This window comes from Chelmon rostratus, chromosome 4 (genome assembly GCF_017976325.1).
Source record: "Chelmon rostratus isolate fCheRos1 chromosome 4, fCheRos1.pri, whole genome shotgun sequence".
In the NCBI taxonomy this organism is placed as follows: Eukaryota; Metazoa; Chordata; class Actinopteri; order Chaetodontiformes; family Chaetodontidae; genus Chelmon; species Chelmon rostratus.
In genome coordinates this window covers 27258373-27273804 of record NC_055661.1, presented here as the reverse complement: position 1 = coordinate 27273804, position 15432 = coordinate 27258373, and the positions used below count along the sequence as shown (strand labels likewise).

Here is a 15432-nt window from a genome sequence, read left to right as displayed (position 1 = left end):
AGATCATGAAAAAGTGGAACGATTATTTGGATTTTGATGTGTTTAAGTGTGTGAAGCTTGTCCAAAAAGCCTGAAAAAGAAGAAACAATCAGCATTTATACTTTCAGAAGCTTTGTTCAGCTGGAAACAGTCTCTTTTGTCAGTTTTTAATTTCACTATTTTGGTTGCTAATTGGCCCCAAAAGTTCTATTACAAATGGAAATTGTGTTGTAAACATTTTTACATAATAAAATGTAATGAAAAGCAGCGTGAGGGAGATGAAGAACGCAGCACGGTGCACTCTGACACATTTGCCGCAGCTTGTTGTTGTTGTTGTGCTTCATAGTTGGGCTTGATTCTTCCTCTCGGGGATGAGCAGATGCTTCCCCAGAGGCTCCGGGCTGAAGGAGCCGTCTCTGTACACCAGCCGGCCCCTGACGACGGTGGCACACACCACACCTTTCAGTGTGACGCCCAGGTAAGGAGTCAGCTGTGAACACACACACACACACACACACACACACACACACACACACACACAGCTCAGGCACATAAAGAAATCCCAACATCACACCAGTTATACATGAGATGTGCTTTACCTTGTTCTTATGATGTACGCTTGCTTCTTTTATCTGTGAAGCATGACAGAAAACAAAATTAACATTAATATCATGCCAGTGTGAAGCTTTTCTCTGTCAAAAAGGCCCCACACATGTTAGCAGATTCAGGGTGTTTAATAATAATAATAATAAACTTTATTTGTACAGCACCTTGTGTACAAAAATGCAGCTCAAAATGCTTCACATAAAGAAAGACATACTGTAGAATGAACATAAAAACAGGGATGGAAAATGCATGTATGAACAAAACTCACTTGATAATAATAGTAAAAATAGATGGAAGATGGAAAATAATAATAATAATAATAGTAGTAAATTAAAATACAAAAAATATTGCATAAAATCAAGTAAAACACAATTAGAATGGAGTGCAGCCGTGCATAAGTTTAAAGGTTAAAGGCTGAAGTGAAGAGATCAGTTTTTAGCTTTCTCTTGCTGTTTAATATCTACAGGTTGTGCGCTAAAGGTTTAATATAAAGGATTCATTATACTAACTTCAAACTCCCTCTCTGGGTCCCATATGACCAGGTCAGCATCATAGCCGGGGGCGAGGCTGCCCTTCTGGCCGTCAAGACGACACAGCTGGGCTGTTTTCCGGCTGAGGAGTCTCACCACATCTGGCAGCTGAAAGCCTCTCTCACTGGCTGAACTCCAGAACAGAGGCAAACCTGCACATGGTGACACACAGGGTGGAGGGATTAACAGGCCTGTGGAGCACTGAGGTGACACCACTGAATATTCATCCTCCGCTGCGCTCACGACGTCTTTCTTAAAGGTAAAATCACGTCATGAGGCGTAGAGGTGAACATTGTGGGTCAGCGTCAGAGTCGTCCTGGTCAGACTTTGAACCGCTCTGTCTGAGAGTCTGAACAGTAAATGATTGTTCTGGCACTCGGCTCTTGTTTACCTCTCCGTGAACTTTGCCCAGTGTGAGCGACTGTCAGAAGGACTCAGGGTGGGAGGAGGGAGGAAGAGCGGCTAATCCCCCTGTGAGAAAATGTGCATATAAATTCCCTGTGATATTGCACAGGCCAGGTTTAAAGTTGTGAATCTCAACCAGCGTCTCCTCCAGCTGAACAGCAGAGAGGATTTGTCATGTAGACACTGATCCTGGAGCTGCCTCACAGACACTGAATAATGTGAAAACTGTGACAGCCGTGGAAATCTTACAGCGATGTGGGTGCGTTTTCCGACTCACAGCAAAAAGCCCGACACTCAGATGTTAAATCTAAATTCACAAACAGTAAGCAGTGCGAAATGTGAGTGTCACCTGACGTCATCAATTCATCCCCCAGACACATGAATCATTCAGCGAATTAAATCAGGGCATTGACCAGTCAATGACCTTTGACGCTATTTTGAGACGCAGAACGATGATGTCTCATCAAACACACGTATGTATGCTGCCAGGCCTGAGGTAAGCTAACCTCACTAACTCCACGGAAAGTAAGCTTTTATCCAAATTTGAAGGAAAATGTCTTTCCTAAGCAAAAATCAGAGACAGTATAATGTGCCCATAAAACAAAAGCATGGCCCTGAATTATACGTTGCATCTCATCAAACATCCAGCTTGTTTTCTGCCTCTGGATCTGCAGATGCAAACATTTTCATTTTGGAACGATTTATTTGGATTTTGATGCGTTTAAGTGTGAGAACATTGTAAAGGTTAGTAAAAGCAGTAAAACCAAAACAATGAGCTGAAGGAGGCTAAAGCGGACGAGAAACATAAGCCACTCCTTTCACATCACACATCTCAGCCCATTGTTGAAATATTGATTAGTGCAGCTTTTATTTTTAATTTATTGACCTGTGGAAGGTGTTGGCTGTGTCGCCACTTAATGCTATTCTTTCCACAGAGTGAGACATATCTGTTATGTTATCCTCCTCCTTCTCCTCCTCCTCCTCCTCCTCCCATTCCTTGTGTTTTTCCCTGTCCCTTTGTGTCATGTCAGTGTCTCCTTGTCTGTGTGTGTGTGTGTGTGTGTGTGTCTGTGTGTGTGTGTGTGTGTGTGTGTGTCTGGACTGGGCAGATCCTCTGCAATCATGGCTCACCTACACCTGCTCCCCACAGCTGGATCTAATCCATGATCACCAGCCGCAGGATAAAAACCTGGATCTTTTCCTGGTTGTTGCACTCACTCGCTCGGTGACACTTCTTGGCCACATGGCTCTCCTGGTGCTTCGTTCTTGCTGCAGTTGGTTTAATCTGCCTTTATTCTGAGTAACTCAGTCTGTTCTCCTTGTGTCTCAGCCTGTCTGTGCAGCTCCAGCCCACCACCAGAAATCCTGCCTGCCTGCTCCTCTTTGGATCTAACTGATCTTTTTTTTTTTCTAACAATAAATACTTTTATTATTCAAACCATCAGTATCTGTGTCCTGCATCTGGAGTCCAGCAGCCATTTCCTCAGTCCATAACAGTGTCGTACAGTGAGCATCAGCTGCATATCTCCCACTCATAACTATGACGACCAGACTGCTGTCAGTGTTTTTCACCATTTAGCTGCTTGTATTCATGGTCTCGTTGATATAACTTGAACGCAGCACTGTGGTAACACCTCCAGCGTGTTTTAATTTAAGGAGCTCAACATCCAGTGGCTGCTGCTCTGGTCACTTTGCTGAACGAGATGAAACTAGTTCACTATATTTATATAGTAAGGTCTGCATATAGTATATGTATATTATTTATACTGCACATTTATAATGAATTTATTCTACTACGACTTTATTATTATTATTATTATTATTATTATTATTATTACTGTACACTACTGTATGTTACTATATATTATCATTATTAGTGGCATTGTGATTATTCTTTATTTTTATTATACTATGAGTATTAGCAGGAGTAGTATTCTAGTATTCTATTATTTTTGTTGCTTAATGTTGAGCAGATATATTTCTATATGGACACTGTATTCATGTTTATTGTAGCATAATACACATAGTTGACATATTTACATAGTTATTAATATGAATATAATAGTTGGTTTATATTGCAGTATAGTGGCATATTTTCTACATATTCTCCAAGATGTTTCTTATTTTCCTATTTCTATTTCTATCTGACCCAATGACGGCTCTGATTTCGGAAGATTGTTGGTATACAGAATTTACAGTCCCAGCTCACTGAAATATAACAGTGTAATGCTCTGTTGCATTGAGTCGTGCTAGGACCACAGCCTTAATCGTGTCACCAGTCTGTAGTTACCAAATTGTAGAGAAGAAATTCCTCCCCAAGCCTGAGTGAAGTCTCCACTGTCCAGTTTCTTCAGATCAGGGGTGCAGGGGGAGTGATCGGACACCACCATGTCAATCTGCCCGGCCTTCAGCGCAGACCATAACTGCTCCTGTGGGGACAAACTCAATCATCTACTCGCAATCAAACAATAATAAAGCAGGTGAAGCGATTATTCCACGGTGCTCTCTGCTCTGATTACCTGGTTGATAGATCCTCTGATGGGGGGGCAGCACTTGAATTGCGTGGCCCCTGCAGGTATGTTCTCTGCGCACAGGCTGAGGTAGTGGTGAGTGGTCTCCACAGTCAAGGGGGCTCCGGCCTGCCGTGCTTCCTGGATCAGTTTCAGCGGCTTTGCAGAGGACAAGTGAACTATATGGCAGCGCACCCTGCAGCAGAGAGTTAACTGACTGAGGCTGCGAACACAAGCGAATCCACCCACATTATTATTGTTACTCGTCGTGACGCTCTTACTGGTACTGGAGGCAGAGCTCTGTGACGGTGCGAATCGCCTCTGTCTCCATGACATCTGGCCTGGACTGCAGAAAGGTGGAGTACAGACTTGGGTCTACATGGAAGGGGTGTAGGCAGCATTAGCATTTGCTACTGAATTAAATTCTTTTGGATGATAACCTTATTTTATAATTTTCAGTTGCAATTTTTTGTTGTTTCGATATATTGCAAAATCTCAAAATATCATCATCACATTTGATTTTGTTTTATTGCAGTTAAAATTCTTCTTACCGCCATTCTCCTCCGCTGTCTGCTGAACATCCCTCTCTGCATGAAACTACAGGAGTCAAAGCAGAAGGCGTTTCAGTCACTGTGCTTTGTTCGGACGTGCAGATATAATAATCAAATGCTCTGGAGGATGCTGCGGACGGTGACTCACCAGCAGGACGCTTCCTGTGCTCTGCAGCTGCTTCATGGCTGTGTGCAGGTCACAGTCAGTCACATGGGGGAACTCCTCCACCCCGCTGTGGATGAGGAAACACTTGAAGCCAGCCACTCCAGCCTGGATCATGGGCCGAAGTTCCAGCTGTAAGGACACATTTGTTGTTTGTGTTTGCCTTTCAGTATTCAGCACAGTCTGGCTGAGAATGTGTTCATTCAGTCCAAGCTGTTCCACTGCACCTGATTGCCAGGGATCACACCTCCCCAGAAGGCTGTGTCCACAAAACACTTCCCCGTCGCCTCCCGCAGCTTCTCGTGAAAATTAGCGAGGGTGGTGGTTGGAGGGATGCTATTTCTAGTTTTCAAAAAGAAAAAAACAAAAATCACTGATGGCAGCTTAGAATCGAATTTCTCCAAAATGTTACTGTCCTCGTTCCCCATTAGCCTGCTAGCTTACCGGTTAGGCTAAAGGCCTGTAAGCATAGACAGCAAACATTAGCTGATTAGCATGAGCAAGTTATGTAGCCTTGGTAATATGTTCCAACCTCGATTTTCAAAAGTTGGGACACAGTTTTCTGAAGTGTTCCTGAGCCCATTCTCTTTCATTAATGTTTTACTCAGCATCCATCTGCTTTGGAAACAGGGTTGAAAGACACTAATAATAATATAATATGGTAATATACTTTTTATTAATAACATAATATAATTAAAAAAGCTGAATTGCGTGTCATAATTCACCACACAAACTGATCAAGTAGATCAAATGAAAACTATAATAATCTTTTTACAGGCACACAATTTATTGAGAAAAAAATAGTTATAAAAGTAAACATAATGGAAGTACTACACACTTTTGCCTGTATGGTCCACTCAGTCCACACAGCACTTTTTACTCAGCTGAGCTCATTTAAAAGTAAAACTTGGCTGAAAATATGCAGATATGTTTAAAATAATCTACAGGTAGTTTTCACAAAAACAAATAAATGAAACCGCTGTGATGTGCTGTCAGTGCAAACATAAAAATCATCCAAACATGAGGTCATCACATGGCAATGAATGCAACATGCTTGCTTTCTCTTCTTTTCTTGCACAAAGCTCCACAGCTTTTATTACAGCAACTGAACTACTGCACATTCACTGTTTGCTGAGGAGAACTTAAAACCTGTTTCACAATCTGTTGACTCTGCAACCTCGACCTTCCACCAGCGACACTGCGTATTTATTGATTCTGAGAGGGTGAAGTCTCAAACTTACAGCGGCATGTCCACAATTGTCGTCACCCCTCCAGCGGCGGCGGCCCTGGTGGCGGTCCAGAAACCCTCCCAGGAGGTGCGGCCTGGTTCATTCACATGTACATGGCAATCCACAATGCCTGGCATCACCACACTGTCACCCACATCCAACACCTGTCACCACAGTTGGGTTACATAGTGCAAAAGATAATTAGGAGTGTTAGATCAATGCATTTGACCCATGCAAACTAATAATTGAAAAATGCCCAGTGAGGGTCAGCTTACCTCACAGGCAACATCCCCAGAAAAGGCTCCATCTGAGAGTATCTGGTGGATTTTGCCATCCTTTATTACGATGACAGCAGGACAGACTTCGTCACCGACCAGCACCCTGCTACTCCTCACTGCACTGACCGTTGAGCCGAGCTCCATGTCTGTCTTTATTGAGTGTTAATGAGTACAGTAGACCAACTCTGCTCCCACACTCAGATACAAGCTTTGGCAGCGGCCTGGAGTGCTGGAGGCACCACCCCCTGGTTCAAAGGATAATCATTTGTTGACTTTTCTCCGCTCTGTGTGACATGCTGAATTTCAGATCCAACCTGTATATCACGTCTAGCCATGCACAGCAGTTAAGGTGAGGATTCACATGCAGGGACCTGAACATTAATTACATGCAGATAAAAGACATAATGACATATGAGTGAATATGGAGACTGAGGAAGTGTGTAAGCATGGTGAGGCCAGGGTGAGGAAGCAACAACAACAACAGACTGGGTAGCTAAATTAAGCAGCTCCTACCTTCCACTGTGCATAAAATGTGGTCTAAAATTCATTATTTTTCTGCACATTTTTGGTTACGCTTGCATTGATTATTCTGCACAATATTGCAGCCAGACTGTGGAGCAAATACTGTGTTTTTTTTGTTTTTCTGGCAAACAAAAATCTGTTGAGCCAGAATCTCCTGCTCTCAACAACCACAAATCATTCCACAGCTCCATCGCACGAGCCTACAGGCGGATGAGCAATGATAATAACCTTTTTTAAGAATAATCAAACCTCTGCGTCGAGTCTCTCACCTGCCTGTCATCCGTGTGGCTGCAGGGTGCTCGCGCTGTGCGTCTATTGGCTGCCGGGTGGAGGAGAGGGCTGGGTTTTGGAGCCTGTGGGTGGGATGGAGCCTCAGGGATGGAGGCTGACGGGATGCAGCTTCGCCTCAGCGGGCCTCGTCCCTCCGTCCTCCCGGCGATGCGCCGTGCGTTATGACGCCAAGCCGTTTGACGAGTGCATTACGTGGGACTGGCGGAGCAGCACAGCAGCCTGGATGCTCGTTATGTAATGCATCGGATGCTGCTGCACGGCAGGGAGCTACAGGGGAGGAGAAACCCGCGTATGGATGATTTAGGGACAAATAACGGCTTATGACTGAGCGTGCAGACGTCTGCTGTCTGCAAGTACAATGATGTGCGATTGATCCCGTCTGGGCATCAGTGGCCTATCCCTGAGGTGCACAGACGTCTGGAGCCTGCGGAAGCTGCACCGCTTCTTCTTCCTCTTCCTCTTCTTCTTCCTCTTCTTCTTCTTTTAGCCGATCGGCGCGTCTCCGTTTAAATTCGTCTTCTGCATCAGTGGAAATAAACCAATGCGGGTTTGTTTCAGAGCAGAAGCAGCTTCGTGTCTTGTCCTCCATCGCACTGGTCTGATCCAACAGCCGCCGAGCTGTGGCATAAACAATGGCGGGTCCCGAGCAGTCCCAGCAGCAGCAGCAGGTGGAGGAGAAGGCAGAGCGCATAGATGATGCTGAGATGGCCCTGCAAGGTATTAACATGCTGCTCAACAACGGATTCAAAGAGAGCGACGAGCTGTTCAGGAGATACAGGTAATCATTTCATGCTGGTGCCTCAGCCTGCAGCATCAGCACGAGCGCAAATCACATCTCACAGAAAAATGTTCCAGGTGGTTAAAACATCAAAGTGACATTCAGAGCACTGAGTACAGCATGTACTGCAGTTTTTCAGACAGGGAAAGCATTGCTCCACAGATGGAACAGTAAATAAAGTGCTGTTATGGCTGCTGTAAATCCATGTTGGCTGTTTGTCAGGTGTCTGTCTCACCTGTTTTAGCAGACACGCTGTAGACCACCTCTGATTTAATGCTTCCAACAGTGAGATGACACTCAGCATTAGCCATCCATGCACTAAGTGTTTAGATTCAGAGTGTGGGACATATAGCCTGCACATCAGCTTTGGCTTGGCGAGCAAACACTGGGAGGTGGGCACAGACAGGAGTGAGACCCCCTGATATGAGCTGAACATGGGGACTGTGGCTGCACCCCTTCCTGAGCGTGCTCTGCTGGAAAAACTTACATGCACGACTCCTCTCAGTTATGAAAATGATTCATTGTCTTTGGCTTTGGGGGTGCTGAGACAGAGGTGTGCCACAGCTGTGGGAGGACAGTGATGAAGAAAAAGTTGAACTCAGTCTGCTTCTGTTTTCTCTCTGCAGGACCCAGAGCCCATTGATGAGCTTCGGGGCCAGTTTCGTCAGTTTCCTGGTGAGTTTCCGTGATAAAGTGATCAAATAAAATGTCGGGGGACATATCAGCGAGTGCTAAGACATAGCAAAACATCCCAATAACCCAATCTGTCAAGCTGGTTGCATCATTGTCACCACTGGCGTCGTCTCCCTCGATTTTCCATCCATTAGCATAATGGATGCATCTGCCTCTGAAGTAGCGTGCCGCTTTTGCAGAGAAGCACATTACTGTAACGCTGTGTCCATCACTGATGGGAGTGGGAGATTTTTCACAGCGCGGTGGTCACACACACACACACACACACACACACACACACACACACACTCTGTCGCTGCCCCTCATGACGAAACTCACACACCATGAAGCCAGAGATGATGTCATCCCCTGAACCCAGTTGCAAAATGCCCCTGAGGGCGGCGGGGGTGGCCACATCTGACCATCATGGAGGGCTTTTGTACATACAAGAAAATAGAAAAATGTGAAACCACAAAAATGCCACTCAAATATCACTAAATGTTAATAATTATTCTTATTATTTTGTACTTGTTGATCTTTTAAGAGGAACATCAGAGCAAAGATTTTCTGATTGTGTCGGCTGTGCAGCATCTCCTGAGCACAGAGCACACAGCTGCACAGATATCACTGTGCTCCTCCATTCATTGTCATGCAGAAAGAGCCCTTTGTCCTTTTAAGACCATTACATAACACTCCTTCCCTCTAATTACAAGATGTTTCTGTTTCTAAGCCAGCTCAAGCATAGACCTTATCTGCATCACAAGACGTTTTAACATCAGAACTGAACGCAACACACCGCCACTGCCGAGCGACACATTTTTGTTGCTGCATTGCGTTGCAGAACGCCATGATGACGTTCGAGGAGGAGAAGATGCAGACGGCCTGCGACGACCTGAGGACCACCGAGAAGCTGTGTGAGAGCGACAGCGCCGGAGTCATCGAGACAATCAGAAACAAGATTAAAAAAAGTGTGAGTAGCGATTCAAGAAGTGTTTTACGTGGGCTGTCACGCGGCAATAAGACACCTGCAGCCCACAGTCTGATGATAGTGCTGCTGTAGAAGTTGATTCACACAGAAGATTTACACATGGATTTTTCTCTTCCCTTTCATGGCTGCTGACGTGCCCTAATATCACTGCCAGGACAGGCTACCGCTCATATAACATCAGGCCAAATGATGCAGGCGGCAGTGAGATCATGCTAAGCCCACTCACAGATTCAATTAGTACTTCTGTGAAATGTAATCAGCAAAGTGAGTGAGGAGCGTGGGGGCTGTCTAACAGCTCAGGGTCATTCAGGAAGCTCCTTGTTACTTTGGCTGCCAGCCTCTGGGGAACGATGCTGTGTGTGTGTATGTATATATACTGATTACTGAGCGTGTGTGTGTGTGTGTGTGTGTTGCAGATGGACTCCCAGAGGTCAGGCGTTGTGGTCGTGGACCGCCTACAGAGACAGATCATTGTTGCTGACTGCCAGGTGTACCTCGCCGTGCTCTCCTTCGTCAAGCAGGAGCTTTCAGGTGAAGAGTACCACCTCATGGCGATGAGTCATTATGTCATCATGATGGCGTGTCTGTATGACTAACAGCATAGATGGAACCTGAACACATGAATATATTATTGTGAACGCTGTTAGTCAAGAGCACAACCCAGATTATATTTAGGAGCTCAATAAGAGGTAACTTCATATTATTGCTGCGTAGGTGTGTTCGCTTGAAATATTTGTTTATCAGCTCATCATTGTAGTGCTGAAATGATCAGTTCATCAATCGATCAAGCCACCAGTCAAACTAATCATAAAAAATCTTTCTCTGTGTATCATTGAGAATTGAATATATTTGGGTCTGTTCTGTGGATCGAACATAAACATCAGTTTTAACGTGACGTGCTAAATGCTAACGTCGGCATGCTAACATGCTCACAGTGTGAACATGCTGATGTACGGCAGGTGGAATTTCTGCCATGTTCACCATGTCAGTTCAGCTTGTCAGTGTGACTAAATCAAAGTGTTGGACAGAACAGAATTTGGTCTGGTGAAAAGTGACGTTATCACAACAAAACATGAATGTTTGCACCAGATTGCATGACAATTCATTGCCTTAGACTGACATTATCATCCCTAGAGCACCACAACAGGCATGGCTGGAAAAACATGCAATAGATTAAGCAATGATGAATATGTTCATTAGTTTTAAATCAACATCAATTAGATTAATTAATTACTGCTGAAATTGAGTATCTCCATGCAAACCCTCAAAAGCATCTTGTTTCTTGTCTCCACTAACAGCTTACATCAAAGGAGGCTGGATCCTTCGTAAGGCGTGGAAAATGTACAATAAGTGCCACAGTGACATCAGCCAGCTGCAGGACGCCTGTCAGCGGAGGTCCTCCGTCCACCAGGAGTCCCTCTCAACGGACAACGCCAACCACAACGCGCCAGTGGAGAACGGCGTGACGGCCGAGGCCCTGGACCGCCTCAAGGGCTCCGTCAGCTTCGGCTACGGCCTCTTCCACCTGTGCATCTCCATGGTACCCCCGCACCTGCTCAAGATTATCAACCTGCTGGGTTTCCCTGGTGACCGTCTCCAGGGCCTGTCCTCCCTGATGTACGCGAGTGAAAGCAAGGACATGAAGGCGCCGCTAGCTACGTGAGTGGGCTCAGGTTTTCTCACTTTTTTTTACAGAGCTCCCAGTGCTGCCCTACTGTGATTGGCCAGTACTCGCTACATCATCTCGTCCTTGTGATTGGATGCTGTAGCAGAAGCCGGTTGTCTGTTATTGGTGATATCTAGCACATGGGAGTTTGCTTTCATTGGGTGCATGTTGTGAAAGGGTCAAACCATCTTTTCCTGAACCTGATAAAGTAGTTTTGTCACTTAGACCAAACCAAACTGTGACTGATAAACCCCCCCCCCCCCCTGAAAATAATAAGTCATCAGTGAACATCACGCTCTGTTCACATGATGTTCGCTGTCCAACATTTGACCCGTTCATCCACCACAACCTCCTCCCTGCATGGGTGTCACTCCTTCTACTACGTCACCTGACTTCCTAAAGGTTTCTGGCTGAAAGCGTTCACTAGCCAATCACAGCACAGTAGGACGGGACTAGGCTGAACACTCTCAATGTCTGCCTTTGCTTTGTCCAATATGATGTACAGTTAATTTAAACTTTTAGACTCTGAAGCTGCTATAAGTTCTATTTTCACCTTTGCAATCAGACTTAATGTTAACGGTGTCGCTCATAGTGATAAACCAACAGATAATTATCACCCAGCTCTGCAGTTCGCTTCAGCTCTACGTTTTAGCGTCTCTCAGCTCTTTGTTTTGGTTTTACCGCCTGCAGCTTTACTGTTTTGCTCTCATCAGTGTCATTTTCAGCCAGAAAAGCTCTGAAAACATGCTGTACGTGACAGCAGACAGACACAGTTAGAGACCAGCTGGTGATCATAGTGGAACATTTATCCACGAAGTAGCTGGTGGGCTTAAATTCATCAGATGGTCAGAAATGTGGCTACTAATGAAAGCTAATGTTGCTGCATCTCTACTGAACGTGCTAATAAGAAACAGGCATTCACCGTTATCACCTTCATAAGGTGATGTGATGTTGTGTTTGACTTGTTGTGCTGCACCCAGGTGGCTAAAAAATCAATTGCAGATGCAATAATTGATGAAACTGAAAATCAAGAACCACTGATGAAAATGACGCTTACCTGCAAAACATTACAAGATTTAAAAGGACATCACTAAAATTAATTCTTAGATTTGTATACTGGGAAATAAATCCAATAAATTATGTTGATCCCATAGTTTGAACATTCTGCAGAGCATGGTTCCTTTCTGTTTTCACTGTTATACTACATATAATAACACTGGCAGCACAGAAGATATTTTAATGAAGGTAGGTCTGTGTTTCACATGTCAGTAAAGGGCATGGACATGTTGGTTCACATGCTAATGTGTGACCTTTAACCTGCCATCAAAAGCTGAGTTGCCAGATCAGCTGTTGACCTTGAAAACAGCACACATGTGTCACATATTTACCTGTCAGACACATTCAGCTTCATACAGATTCCCACTGAGCTTCAGGTTCACACTCTCAGGCTGTCAGACTGACATGGATCTCCTGTTTCTGCTCAGGTTGGCCCTCTTGTGGTACCACACGGTAGTGCTGCCTTTCTTCGCTCTGGATGGCTCCGACACACACGAGGGGCTGCTGGAAGCCAAAGCTATTCTGCAGAGAAAGTCTGTGGTTTACCCCAACTCGTCCCTCTTCATGTTCTTTAAAGGACGGGTCCAGAGGCTAGAGGTATGTGACAAGCTGTGAGCGATGAGCTGAACTTTAACAAGTCCGTTGAAGCTGCAGATGGTTTATTTGGAGGAAGATGTCAGAGGGTTGACGTGCAGCATCGGCTCATATAATTAATACGCATGTCGGACTGTTCATTCACTCACCAACGTCTGATCCCCCATCTACTTATCTAACTCTCTCATTCAACACATGCATGTAGTGTGTGTCTAAATACCTGTTGGTGTGTGTGCTCTCTCTCTGTCCCCAGTGCCATATCAACAGTGCTTTGGCCTGTTTCCATGATGCATTAGAGCTTGCATCAGACCAAAGAGAGATCCAGCATGTGTGTCTCTATGAGATTGGTACGTGTTTACTCATCAGGTTGGTCGTGACATACTGACACTCGGCGTGTAGTGCAGCGCAGGGAAGCGCTCATTTTATTCTTTCTGCTTGTCTCTGTGTCAGGTTGGTGCAGCATGATAGAGATGAATTTTGAAGACGCCTTCAGGTCGTTTGAAAGGCTGAAGAATGAGTCGCGTTGGTCGCAGTGTTACTATGCCTACCTGACCGGAGGTAAGCCCGTCATCCGCTTACACCGCTGGGATGTGTCCACGCTGGGTTCTATTGTTGTCTTTTTGGTCTTTTTCCAGTGTGTCAGGGTGCTTCAGGTGACCTGGATGGAGCAAGCGGAGTTTTCAAAGATGTGCAGAAGCTGTTCAAGAGGAAAAACAACCAGATAGAGCAGTTTGCTGTCAAAAGGGTGAGTTTTGCTGCAGGTTTTTGCCCTTTTTCTTTCTGTCAGAAGTGTCACAAAAGTTTCCTGTCTGTGTTCGCAGGCTGAGAGATTGAGAAAGACCTCCCCCACCAGAGAGCTATGCATCCTGGGTGTAATTGAAGTGCTGTATCTGTGGAAAGCGCTCCAAAACTGCTCCTCATCTAAACTGCAGATAATGAATCAGGGTGAGTGCAGCCTTCGTGATCCGTGCCGGGGTAGCCGGGTTAGCTGCAGACTTTCATTTCACTCTGCGTGATGTTTCCTCTTTATGTTCATTCAGTGTTACAGAGTTTAGATGAAGCTTCGTGCAGAGGCCTGAAGCACCTCCTGCTCGGCGCCGTTCACAAATGTCATGGAAATATGAGAGACGCTGTTCAGGTATCAGTCCACACCGAGCACTTTATGTTACTCTACACTTTGAATGCTTCTCACCTGGCTCTCCTGTTTTTCTACCTTTATCTCCAGGCCTTCCAGCTGGCTGCTAGAGACGAGTACGGACGGCAGATCAACTCGTATGTTCAGCCGTATGCCGTCTACGAGCTCGGATGCATACTCCTCGCAAAACCAGAGGTCTGTTCTGCAGCATTCGCATGTTTGTTTGGATTGCACTGATGTGACCACAGGCTCACTTATAACGATTCACCTTTTTTGTGTTGAATCCAGACAGTGGGAAAGGGGAGATCATTGCTACTTCAGGCTAAGGTAAAATATTTAGACAGCAATCGTTATAATAAATGTTGATTTCCCAGATAGTCTTAGAAATGTGTAATTCTGATCTATCTATCTGAAACGTTTTAGGAGGATTTCACAGGCTACGACTTTGAGAACAGGCTTCATGTCCGCATCCATTCAGCCCTGGCTTCTTTGAAGGAAGTGGTGCCTCAGTGACTCCAGGAAGTGAAGCGACAGCGGCTCAAGCTATGCCCATGGCTTTTTACACACAGTTTTAAGCCATTCAGAGTAACTGTGTGACATCCCAGTGAACAGACTCCTGTGTTTTCCATCCTTAAAGGATTTGGGGAAATACGCTTTTTTTGTGATGTTACCGAGACCGATTGGTGTGAAGTGTCATCTGCATTTTGCACAGAGGTGAAAATGGGTGTGTGGTCATACGAGCAGAGCACAAAGTACTTGGAAATGTCATGGCTAGCAAGCTAAAAAGTAAGCCTCAAAACACAGATTTATCTTGTAAGCCAGCAAGCTGGTCGCCAATCGCATCCACCAGGCAATGCGACTGATTAGAAGCTGCAGTTGTTGGTGGAAAAATTGCTCCAACTGCTTTTAAAACCACAAGGTCTAATTTTCGTGTTTCTGTTTGATGACGTGTTCATAAACAGTACGACTTGTATAAGTAAGATATCTTTGGGCTAAGCATGTCCGTGGCCTATTTCTGAACAGGATGCACAAAGATGAAATTGATATCAGTGTTTGACTCTGGGCAAAACAACGAACAAGCGTATTTTCTCAAATCTCTCACCGTTCCTTTCAGTGTTTTCCTCACCCTCATGTATTAGCTGGCTAGCAGGCTATTTTCCTCATTGATTTGTGTGTTTGGATGATTTCAGTCATGTCTCCCCCCTCCAGCGAGCAATCCAGCACATAAAAGGAACTTTTTACTGAAATCATATTTCCCTTCATAGTAACTTTACAGTTATAAAAGGTAATCGTGTTTTTAACATTGGATATTTGAGCATCTCACTTCAGTAATAAAATAGAATTAATTATGCCAATTATTTGCATAAGACATATCACGAAGAAGATGATGGAAAGATGAATCAAAATTAATATTTGATTTTATATATTCTGATAAAGGACTTCATGGATTGTTCATCTTTCAGCAGTTATTTCAAAAGT

General features: G+C 44.7%; 2 protein-coding genes across 2 annotated transcripts; one reads left to right on the top strand and one right to left on the bottom strand.

Annotated features, from left to right (window-relative positions):
- Window positions 1–304: 304 nt before the first annotated feature.
- zgc:103559 lies at window positions 305–6395 on the bottom strand. The gene is made up of 11 exons (XM_041935817.1): window positions 6249–6395; window positions 5986–6137; window positions 4972–5086; window positions 4730–4876; window positions 4582–4627; window positions 4312–4405; window positions 4040–4226; window positions 3811–3949; window positions 1095–1267; window positions 579–611; window positions 305–469 (listed from the first exon to the last, which is right to left on the bottom strand). Exons 1-11 carry the CDS (start codon window positions 6393–6395, stop codon window positions 320–322), a joined length of 1383 nt encoding a protein of 460 aa, XP_041791751.1. The 3' UTR covers window positions 305–319.
- A 1301-nt stretch (window positions 6396–7696) lies between these two features.
- Window positions 7697–14492, top strand: ttc39c (tetratricopeptide repeat domain 39C). Its single transcript, XM_041935882.1, has 14 exons — window positions 7697–7842; window positions 8469–8517; window positions 9356–9484; window positions 9919–10033; window positions 10801–11161; window positions 12653–12821; window positions 13072–13165; window positions 13269–13376; window positions 13454–13563; window positions 13640–13763; window positions 13859–13956; window positions 14044–14148; window positions 14242–14280; window positions 14377–14492. The coding sequence occupies exons 1-14, from the start codon at window positions 7697–7699 to the stop codon at window positions 14464–14466; spliced, it is 1737 nt and encodes a 578-aa protein (XP_041791816.1). The 3' UTR covers window positions 14467–14492.
- The last annotated feature ends 940 nt before the right edge of the window (window positions 14493–15432 follow it).

Bases quoted from the DNA above. Each gene is read 5' to 3' on its own strand.
- ttc39c (XM_041935882.1), top strand. From the start codon at position 7,697: ATGGCGGGTCCCGAGCAGTCCCAGCAGCAGCAGCAGGTGGAGGAGAAG. The intron at 8,518-9,355 runs GTGAGTTTCCGT...ATTGCGTTGCAG, and splicing joins CCAGTTTCGTCAGTTTCCTG to AACGCCATGATGACGTTCGA. The intron at 13,377-13,453 runs GTAAGCCCGTCA...GTCTTTTTCCAG, and splicing joins CTATGCCTACCTGACCGGAG to TGTGTCAGGGTGCTTCAGGT.
- zgc:103559 (XM_041935817.1), bottom strand. From the start codon at position 6,395: ATGGAGCTCGGCTCAACGGTCAGTGCAGTGAGGAGTAGCAGGGTGCTG. The intron at 4,406-4,581 runs GTAAGAAGAATT...CCTTCCATGTAG, and splicing joins GACAGCGGAGGAGAATGGCG to ACCCAAGTCTGTACTCCACC. The intron at 3,950-4,039 runs GTAATCAGAGCA...TTGTCCCCACAG, and splicing joins TCAGAGGATCTATCAACCAG to GAGCAGTTATGGTCTGCGCT.